Source organism: Halyomorpha halys, unplaced genomic scaffold, assembly GCF_000696795.3.
Source record: "Halyomorpha halys isolate HHAL.00 unplaced genomic scaffold, Hhal_1.1 Scaffold1090.1, whole genome shotgun sequence".
Classification (NCBI taxonomy): Eukaryota; Metazoa; Arthropoda; class Insecta; order Hemiptera; family Pentatomidae; genus Halyomorpha; species Halyomorpha halys.
In genome coordinates, this window is record NW_027114054.1 from 240470 (window position 1) to 252112 (window position 11643).

Sequence of the window (11643 nt, forward strand, 5' to 3'; positions counted from 1 at the left end):
CCCCTACAGTTTCCTTTTACATTCAATTTCGGTCTGTACAACAAATACAAATGTTTCAATTCATTCCTATTTTTCCTTCTCATTTCTGCTCCTCCAATTTCACCCTTTCAGAATTTTTTAATTCACCCGATTAACAAATTCGCTCTCAGGAATTCACCCTCCTAGATCCTCTTCAGTGACCCGCTAAACAAATTAAATATTAGACGGTAATGTGAGATCAGACCATCATTCATAGTCACAGCAGTAGATCAGTTTACCAAAAACAAACAAATAGATACATTTTACGAGAATAAGACTAACACATAGATTAAAAGGAAAATATAATAAAAAACCAGTTACAGGAAACACTTGAATGGATAAATAAGTTTTAAAAAAAACAAAAAACAATAGTACTAATAATAGATGAAGTCTTACAATATGTAATATTAAATTAACTCCAAAAAAACTTAACCAAATATTATGATTTTCCAGTACACCCAAAAACATGTCAGTATAGTTCATTCTGTAATTGAATATAAGCAAAACTGACTTTTAAGATTAATAGGAACATAATAAACATATTACATTCACAAAATGTTGTAATTCAGTGATCAGTGAAGTGTTAATATTATTTAGTTTTCCTATCTTTTAACCCAATATCTTGAGATATGATCTGCAACATGACAATAAGGCCAAACCTTAGGGTACAGCCGGTAGAACCAATCTAGAAGAGAATAAACTTGAATGGTTCGGGCACCTCCTTAGGATGAATATGGAAAGAAGGCCAGGATAACATATGAGACATAAGAGGAAAGAAGACCACAGTTTACATGGAAGGAAGGTGTGTGAGAAACATTCAGGAACCGAGGACTGGACTGGAGCAAGAGGAGGGAGCTGGTACATGAGAGTGACACTTGATCCAAGCTCTAGAGGGCATCACCACACAGTGCAGCAGTAGATAGGTATTGGATTATAATGACGATGATGTAGCTCTTTCATTCATTAGCTAATAAACCATAATTTCAACATTATATGCATATTTTCACTTTTATTTATATATAATATTAACACTTTACTAATCTCTGAATTACAACATTTCGTGAATGTGATGTGCTTATAATGTTATTATTAATCTTAAAAGTAAGTCTTGCTTATTTCCAATTACAGAATGAACTATACTGACTTGTTTTTGTGTGTTCTGGAAAATCATAATATTTGGTTAAAGTGTTCTTGAAATTAATTTAATTTTTTTTGTAAAATGCTTTGGTGTGTATTTATTTATTTTTTCAACACTAGGATTTCTTGTTTGTAGTTCATTTTTCTTTGATCTATTATAGTACCAACTACCTATCTCAAAGATTTCCAAATATTTATTAGGAAAAGAAAATCAATAATTATTTCGTAGATTTTATTGATATGGACATCTTTTGTGATTCATTTTTCATCATTTCAATATATTTATCAATAATATATGTTATAGATAATAAAAAAATACGAATTAGAGACTGAGATACAGGATCCTCAGCTGAAGTTATAATAGGTAAAAAATTAGAATTGGTGTCTTATTATCTGTTCACTATAGGCACCCATTGTAAAAATTATCTGGAAGTTTTTTAAAATATCCATGTGTTCTGATGTCTGCTGAAAGAAATAGAAGTGCTAGGTGTGCTACCTTTATGTAAATGTAAATTTTGTTTTGTTTATCTTCTATCTGGGGGTTAATGGTCATTTTTGGAAGCGGGAGAGGGTTATCCTTGAGTTATACCAATTCTAACTAGAGTGAGAGAGGTTGAGTTTTTATTCTGAACTGCAATGAAATAAAAGTCAATCTGCCCAGACCAGAATCAAACTGGTGCTATGGCAGGAATTAGTTTGCTAAGGTGTTGCCTTAACTCCCTTAGCTACAAAGGTCTCTTGTAGAAGTCAACCAGTTTTGTTATTACTTATACTTTATTTCACTATTGGTATCTAAATGATCTCATGTTCATGAGTTAAAATTTCTCTTGTAAGTTCCTAATTTGTTCAATGAGTTAAATAATGCAATCAATAATTTTCTATCACAATTAAGGGAAATTATATTTAAGATTTTAAGTAAGAACGAATCAGTGAAAACTGGAAATAATGCTTGTGTTAAAAATATTATGTCTATAGCTCCAAATTATTCATCTCATCAACACTTGTTCGTTTATATTTATAGAAAGATGGTCTGAGTGGTGGTGAGGAAAGGTACAAAATAGTAAAAAAAGTATTTATTATTAAAATGTTAGTAATAACTGGGTTACTAATTAATAGCTTTTCTGCTATTTTTGTACTTTTCTTGCCCAACATCCAGACCGTCTTCCTACAATCATCACATGCGGTCAACTAATAATCTTCCACTTTGTTCAGTTATATAATTGTGTTAAGGCTAATAATTTTTATATAATTCTTCTCTGCTAGGCAAATTGATTAGATCTTATATTATTGGATTCAAATCATTTGAAGTTTTTTATATTATTTCAGATTGCAGATTGAAGAAATTCGTACACGTGTAATGTTTGATCAGAATAAAGATGGTGCTGTGTCTGATGATGAAGTGAAGGTAAACTTTTTTTTTTGTGCTATACTTTTTAAATATTATTTTATATTGGTGATTTTAAAAAAATGTGGAACTTTCTAGTCCCTCTTGAATAAAGTCGTTTCCAAGTATCACTTATAGATTCAGGCTGGTTATAAAGTGATCTGTATGATCATCCGAAATATTTCTTTCTGATCGATAAGATGAACTAATTATGTTTCAATTCTTTACTAATGTTGTATGTACTTGCCATTGGCACTTCAATTCTCATTGCCTTGGCTGTCTGAGCAACATCTTAATTTAGTTTTCATACATCTCGAAAAGAAAATTTTTACTTTATTCAGATCTGAGTTGAAAGCTTACAAAAATTATTTCAATTAATTTTTTATTATGTTAAAACAGGCTGTAGAATATTTCAAAATATGTTTTTAGAAACTAAATCATTGTTGTGGACCAAGTAAACCTCAAATTAAAATCAGAAAAGAGAGACATTAATTACTTCCAGGATTTCAAAGTTGTATCATGCGTTCTAGTATCCCTCAAGTTCTGAACACACCACCTTCACTCTCATTCATCTAACATTAGCCAGCTAGAAAGAAAAAGTGGCATTTTAAATCATTTTGTATGATTTTTTATAGTTCACTATATCTTTGTGACTTAATGATTTTATTGTCATGGTTGTTTATGACTTGCATCTTTTGATCAACACAGTTTTCTTTTTTTACCGTCCCCAAAAAATGTAGTGGTACAATAATACATCAGAATGAAAATGATTTTTTTTCCACTTAGATCCTGAAAATTAACTGTGTTTCAATTATCTCTGTTTATTATTCATCCACAGCTATTTAACAAATGGTCTGTTGTTTTTTTCCCCCTTTCTTACGTCGGCCCAAGACTCCCATTGGGAGGCCTACACTGCCCCTGTTGTTATATTATAAAAGAATGGAGATGAGGATGTAAATTGTTATTATTTATTTAATTTTAAAAATCTAATTTGGATTCTGCTATAAATTTGCACAATGCCTGAATAGTAGCCCTATCTAGATCTGCCAGCCCTTGGAGGAAAGCGCTATTATTTTCGATGAGGGGATATTTAATCCTGTATTTGTCATATCTACTGCAATTTAGTATAATATGTAATGGGTCTTCGATAGAGTTGCATGTCGAACATTTATCATTATTTTTAACTTTAATTAATGTCAAGCCGCAATTTGTACGACCGTGGTTAATTCTTAATCTTGTAAGTAAGACTATACCTTTTCTTTTTAACTTAACACAAGTGTTAGAGAACCATGGGTGTGGAGAGACGTTAGGTTGGATAGTGAAATGATCTTTACCTTTCAAACTTGACTCCCAGGCATATCTATCCTGCCATTTACTAATGAATTATTTTTTTAACCATCTAAAAATTTCCTGTAAAGGCAGTTTCACATTTTCCACTCTACTCGAAAATTGTTTCGCTATCTTATCAGCTCGCTCATTGCCGTACAAACCCACATGACCTGGAACCCATTGGAGCTTCAATTTGTTATTTTATGAACTATGAACTTCTTCTATTATGTTCTTTATTAGGTAAGATGAAATATGTTTTCGATGTATGTTTTTGAGTGAATTGCATACGGAAGCGGAATCTGTTAGAACTACGAGTTTTGTATTCTTATATTTTCTGTTTGCTATTTTGAAAGCTTCAACGATACCGTATAATTCAGCACTGTATATGCTAAACTTGGTGGGGAGGTTTATCAATGTATCCTGGTTATATTGGGCATCATATATCCCGACTGCAACTTTGTTTTTATCTTTAGATGCATCTGTATACATTTTTAGATACTTTTTATACTTTTCAGACAATATTTCTAGTGATTTGTTTTAGAACTGTCGGTGGATAGTGTATTCTGGTCAAATCTGATTGGAATAGTTTGGGATTTGTTTTTATGTTAATTTGTGACTTTGGAATGGGAGTACTTAGGTCGAGTGGTCCGGGGTTTATGGCAAGTGTGTTAAATAGATGTTTTGTTTCTTGGGCTATGATTCCTACTTTTGGAATGAATAAAGTGCTGTTTCGAATAGCTTGATATAGAGGGTGGCAACTGTCAGAGGCCACTTTTAAAAGGAATTTTTTACTAACCAATTTCTTTTCATTTGTAGAGGTGTTTCGCCTGCTTCTGCTTGCAATGCATTTGTAGGGCTTGTGTGGAATGATCCTAAACATACCCTAAGAGCATTGTTTTGAGTTTTATCTAGCTTTTTAATTAATGGTGAGCTTGACTCATTGTATATTATGGATGCATAGTCTATTATTGGTCTCGTCATAGTTAAATGGTCTGTTACTGTTATAGATAATTATATAATCTTGTTTTCAAATAGCTGATTTAGTTTGTTTTTGACTTTCCTTGTAAATAGTTGTTGAGCTCTCAACAATAAGTGACGAAGTTGTTCTTTCTGTATTTATGGGAAAAATTATTAATTATCATCTGTGCTGTGAAATTGTGATGAAAGTCTAAAAAAAAAACAAAAAAAAAAACTTGTTGATGAGGATACCCTATATGGTTTAATCCAATGAAATATTCAGACATTTTCAGCTTGGCAGAATCCATTTTATCATCTGTGAGAAAAGTTGTAAAAAAGTTATTAGTATCATCCATGAAATCTGCTATTATTGAGTGGTTTTTAACAAAAGCCTATTGAAGGAATTTTGATTTCTGGGCCAGTAGTTAGTGAAAAAACAAATGGTTGATACTATAACAATTTAGCGTTGAATAAATGGTTAAGAGTAGAATATAAATTTTAGTAAATTATTATATTTTTATATTTCTTCTATACTTTTGTATAATAAAAATGTTAAAAAATTTGCAATGAGAAATAATATTAGTCAATTTGTAAAATTAGTTAGGGAAAGTACTGCCACAATGAATAATATAAAAATATGAGTTCTGAAAAGAGCAAGGATTAACTTAAACTCAATGTAGGTTGGTAAGTGAAAATTATGTTATCCATACACCGCCCCAAATTATTTTCCTGTTTATAATACTTTGTAATTTAGTCATGTTTTCATATTCGATAGAAAGTAAATTAATTGTTATAAATCTATGTCTTAATTATTATTAAAATTTACGAATTAGCATAATCTTAAGGAATACTTTGTATTTAGTCATATATTCCTATTTACTAAAAAGTAAATTATTAATGTATGTATTAATTATTTCTAACATCGTATAACTGTTATTTTTCAGTTTTTCTTTGATACCTATGTAGAAGTCTCTCAGAATGAATTCCTGGAAATTGTTTGGCCAAAATTAAAACCTATCTATTTATTAGATAAGGTTAAATTTATACCGCCTCAGCAAGGAGAGGTAGGTAGATTAAAATGTATTTTATTAAATAGTCATTAAATTGATTTATTTTAGTTAATTTGGCCAGATAATGAAATTTTTCTTAATAATTCTGAAAAATCCATATTGTAGAGCTTATTAATTTGAGGATGATTCGTATATTTAAAAAAGATTTGGCTTAGGTTGTTAGTTGTGCTGTAATTTAACATTTATAGCATGTCAGGACTGATAATGAGTAAAATAATCATATATCTATTAGTCTAGCTAATAGGACTTCAAAAAGGGGTTTTCCTGGAAAGTTTTGATATTTTTCACTTCATTGTTTTTGAAGTTGCTGAACACAGTGCTGATCTCAGTGAAATGTTTTGGAGGAGTTCTGAAAATTTGTTTATCTACTTATCTTTTTTAAGGTGCTGATTTCAAATGTCAACTTTTATTCAGATGTATAATAAAAATAAAAAAATCTCCAAAACATTTTTTCCCTTATTTTCTTGTAACTTAAATATCATTTATTATTCTATTAAATTCTAATATTTATTTTATAGTAAATCAAAGAATAGCAAATTAGCTACAATTTTGATTCTAATGATTGAAATAGGGACCAAGAAGGGATCTTAATCTCAAAAGTTATAAAAATGATGTATTTTCAATTACAGATTTTAACTTTGTGACCTCAATTTTTTCAGTCGAAACCTCTTTTCTGGTGTCCAATGGACTACATTCTTCCTCACAATTTCAACTTGTGCTAGCTTCTAAATGGAGTCGCCAAAAAAAAATTCATTAGAATTGAAATTTTGGGTAATTTGCTCTTCTTTAATTTAATATAAAATGAATTTTAGAATTTATTAAAGTAATTCTTGGTTTTCATGTTTCTAACAAAAAAAAAAAAAAATTATTTTAGGATATTTTTTCATATTTCTGAATGAAATTCGAGGTTGCAAAGTTGAAATTTACAATCAATCTCTTAAAAAACATAAATAAATAAATTTTCAGAACTTCTCCAAAACATTCCTCTGATATCCCTATCTGGTCTCTGATAACCTGGATACGATTGGATAACATGGTAGTTCTATCTGTCTTAAGATCCTCAACACTTTGTGGTTGGAATCTTCTTATACAGTTATTTGTAGCCAATGTAGTTAGAGCACCAACTTTGATCTACTCGATCAGCTGATATGAGTTTTACATCTAACTGTAACCTGTAATAGTGTCCTCTCCTATCATTATATCCCAATAGTCCTTGTGACATCCACGTAATCCAAAAACAACCTCGAAGGGAGCAAACCTTGTGACAAAATGTATGAAGTGGTTGTAAGCGATGATTGGCCCTTCCATCGCCTCATCTGGCTCGAGTTCCTTCTCCAGCTGGTACACTCGTAGGTGGTCATTAAGGGTACTATGGAGGCTGCCTCTACCTTTCAGGTGACCTGGAATATTGAAGTGCTATGTTACCTTCAAGACTTTCACTTCTGCTCTAATTCCTGCATTGTTAAACTCTCTTCCGTTGTCAGGTAAGATTCTCTCTGGAACGCCATAATACTGGAACCATGTTTGCAAGGCCTTTAATACTGCTTCTGCTGATTTTTCTGTCACTGGGTGCACCATTGCTAATTTACTGAAGACATCTATTATCGTGACCCACTTGTACCATCTCCAAGTGAATGAGTCCACCTGTAGGTCACTAAGTGCAGAAGCGCTTCTGTAGTGGGAATTTTTTCCTGTATCACCTTTGGTGGATGGCTTCCATATTTGGTGCTTAGGCATATTTGACAATTATCTATCGTGTCTTGGATGGTGCGCTTCATTCCCCAACAAATGTATCACTGTCGCAGCGCCTGTACAGTTTCATTAATCCCCTATGATTCCACATTAATCATTACCACCCTTGAAAGCCAGTCTGCAACCACGTTGTCCTTCCTGGGCTTATACGAAATATCCATGTTATACTGGCTAAGGATCTCCTTCCACTTGGTGATCGGTGCTGATGTCTCCATTAGTTTACCAACCCACTGTAATGGTCTGTGGTCTACCAAAAATATATGGCCAGATGTGTTCCACCACCACATGATTCCCAGGACCATGTATTCCAGGGCGCTGTAGCGGGTCTCTGCATTGGTGAGGCGGTGACTCACGTACGCTATGGGTCGCTCTCCCTTTTCGTATTCCTGCGATAACACTGCCCTGAGAGGGTATTCACATTCATCAGTCAAGAGGGTAAAGTCCTTCTTGAAATCGGGGAATGCCATGACCGGTTCCCTCTGTAGACTCTCTATGCATTTCCAGACGTTCTCCATCTGAGGTGTTACCGTTATTGTATTCCTTTTCTTTAGTAGATTGTTAAGGGGTACAAGATATTCCACCATGTCTGGTTTAGAACCTTCGGTAATAGGTCAGCGCTCCTAGCAATCATTGCACTCCTTTCACGTCTATGGGTACCTCTATCCTTTGCAGGGTCGACACCTTCTGTATGTCTGTTCTCACGCAGTCTTAGGAGATAGTGAGCCCCAAAAAATTAATCTGTTTCTGCCCCAACTTCTATTTAGGTAACTTTAGGCCAAATTTCCTCATGCGCTGGAACAGACTCCTTAGATGGTCCACATGTTCCTCTTCAGATTTGCTGAACACCAATAAGTGGTCAATGTATACCTGGCAAACTGCTTCGTCCAGTTCTCTCAGGAATTCATCCTCCTCTGGAAAGTCATGGGTATGTTCTTAGGACCAAATGCCATCCTTGTAAATTCATAATGACCATGTTTGAAGGTGAAAGTGGTCTTGGCTCGCTCTATTTGTGGAGACAAAAATTCACTACAGGGTGGCAATGCTAATGGGCTAGTATTACCCTTCAACACTGAAGGGCGAGAGAACGTCCAGTCCCATGGTGGACACCGGCTCTGACTCAGATCAAGAAAGAATACTACAGGGCCAGGCGTAGTTACCAGGAGCACTAAGCGAATGAGAGGAGACTCACAGTACAAAAGGAATCTAAAGTATAGGGTATATCGAAACGGAGTGTGGCACCATAAGAAGAGGTCCTGGGATGAGTTCATTGCTGAGGAGTCAGAGAAGAATCCTTGGGGTATCCCGTACAGAATGGCACTGGGCAAAGTCAAGCCTCTACAGTTAATGGTGGCTATCAGAGTAGGGGGTGCCCAGGCAACTACTCTGGAGGAAGCTGTGAAACTGTATATAGATCATACATACCCTAGGGATGATCTGTCCCAGGATAGCACAGAAGATAGCATGTTAAGACGCACCACAGTATATCCACCAGGTACTGACCATGGGATATAGGCGACCTTCTGAGAACAGCAGAGCCAGATTGAAGATGGAAGCAGAAAGGTGTGCCGGTCTCGTAGGAGAATGGTGTGAAACGAGGAAATTGAGTATGGCCGCAGCTAAGACTTAGGCCGTACTTATAAGAGGCTCTACTGATAGGGCTCATCCTATTACCTTAGACATCTAAGGACAGAGGATTAGACTAGGTGAGGAAGTGACTTGCCTTGGAATGAGGATAAGAAGACGATTTGACACCATTCCTCACCTGGTGTGTTAAAGGGATAGGGTGACCCTATCACTCAATGGATTGAGCAGAATAAGGGATGCTACCGAAGGGACTCTGAGAGAGGATTGGTGTAACCCCGAACCTATGGAAGAAGATGCTGCTGGAGGATTCCATTGAAGAATGAAATGGACGGTGGCTGGTAAGCCAAAAGGGTGCCACTCTGAGGACGTTCTTCCCTACTGTCCATTCAAGACTGAAAGTGGGGTGGGTCTTCCCAGATTATTGGGTCTTGCAGATCCTAACAGGACATGGTGGGTTCCGGGGAAAGCTGCAAAGCTTTGGGAAGAACGTCAACCCACCAGTGCCCTACGTGTGGAGTCCCTGAAAATGCAGAGCATGTATTGTTGGATTACACCACTATAGAAGGACATCGTGCCAGATTGTTGAGGAAAACCAGGATATCCGCCCTCACTGAGTCGGACTTTCCTTGTCTGATGGAGGAGATTTATCCTTTCTTAAGGGAGTTCATCTATGGTTGGAAGGAGAAGAAGCTGACGCAGACTGAGACCTGGAAGTCTGTACCAGCCTATGTGCTGGAGGAGGCACCCAGACGGATGCAGATGGGTAAGATGCAGCCCCATCTAAAGGCTCTCACCCAAGTGCTGGGCTGCACCATGATTGAACACCAATAAATAAACAAAAAAATTTCAGTGGTAAAATAAAATTGATAATTATTGGTAGCATTGGCATTCGTAATCCTAGCACACTACTCCACTCCTACCAAACCTCATATGCCAGAAATTGCGAGGAAGCGGGAATAAAACATAAAATAAAAAATAAAAAACTCACTCTATTTTCTTGGTTACTTGTTCTCTCTCTCTCTCTCTCTTCCTACCTTCTCTCTGTTCTCTCCTTCTCCAAGGGTTAGACATGTTTCTTGGCCTTTGATATTCTATCTAGATCCACCCCGACTTTTCTACTACCATTCGGGCCTCCACCTCCTTAGCCTTAGTCTATTAGATCTTAAGCACATTCCTCAAACAAACGGTCGCTCTGCATTCCCCTCTTCCCCAGTTCTTTTACCAACTGAATCTTTTGTATAATGGATAGGAATTACATCCGACCCTGTACCTGGATTGTCTCTATCATCTCGTTTAGTTTATCTGCGATTTTTGTTGTGTGCCAGGAGTTCTACAGCAATACTGCTCATTAGACTGTCCCGGTTTCTTTGTTCCCTGAAGATATTCTCCTCTGGGGTCCACCATCCTCTGAATGCCTTCTTTAATCTGTCCTTGATGACCTTCCTGGGGGTCTCTTCATCCGCTTGAATCTGATTGAGGATGTTCCTCTTCACTCTGTAGACGATATCTGCTTTTAGTGCCTTTGCATCCTCACTGTCGAGTAGGTTTTCAATCAACTGATATGAGTTTTACTGCTGACTGTAACTTATATGTGCACATACACACAGATATATATATGTATATATATATATATATAAGTGTTATATATAAATGTATTTATTTTTGCAGTTTACTCATTACTGTAATGTTTCATTTCAGCATGAAGGAAATAATGATATTCGTCCAGATGATGAAACAGTCTCCTCTGAAAATCATGATGATTTGGTATGTGATGTTTTTGTTACCAATCTCAAATTATTAATTTCGAATTATTAGTTGATTTTTATTTTGGTAATAATATTAATCACAACCTAGATTACATCTAAACATTCTATCTCTCTCTTTTTTATTTTTTTAAAAAATATTTTCCCACTTTTCTGTAAGCACTGTATGTACCTCCTTATTTATCCTTAAGCTCCTTGATATGCTTGAGATCAAGGTTACTTGCTGATCATTTTATGGGGTTGGGATACTAAGGAAGTAGTCAAGTTAAAACACCATTTTAATTATAAATATGACCATACATTTAATGAGTTAAATTCATATAAAAAGAACCTTGGTATATTAAACATATCTGTGTATCTTTTTTCTTTAAAAAAAAAACTCTTTGGATCGATTAAAATAATTTATATTAAATTATAATGTTATTAGAAGATACCTAGTCATTACGAAATCATTCAGTCAGTACAAAGTCATTAAAAGATACTTATCCTTACAATAAGAATATAAATATTCATATATTAAATAATAATTAATATATATAATACTATATGTACCAGGGCATTCAAAAAGTCCTGTCGTTTTTCGTTTGTTCGTTGTTTATTTTGATTCTAGAGTGTTTGCTAATTAATTCCGTTCAATACAACTTTTATC

The 11643-nt window shown here is 34.7% G+C and overlaps 1 protein-coding gene across 1 annotated transcript in view; it reads left to right on the forward strand.

Annotated features, from left to right (window-relative positions):
- Nucleotides 1–11643, forward strand: part of LOC106688253 (glucosidase 2 subunit beta) — a 44010-nt gene that overhangs the window by 9278 nt on the left and 23089 nt on the right. Inside the window, exons 5-7 of the mRNA XM_014432631.2 lie at nucleotides 2482–2560; nucleotides 5770–5889; nucleotides 10930–10995. Of these exons, the coding sequence (XP_014288117.1) occupies nucleotides 2482–2560; nucleotides 5770–5889; nucleotides 10930–10995 (265 nt within the window). The remainder of the gene's footprint in view (nucleotides 1–2481; nucleotides 2561–5769; nucleotides 5890–10929; nucleotides 10996–11643) is intronic.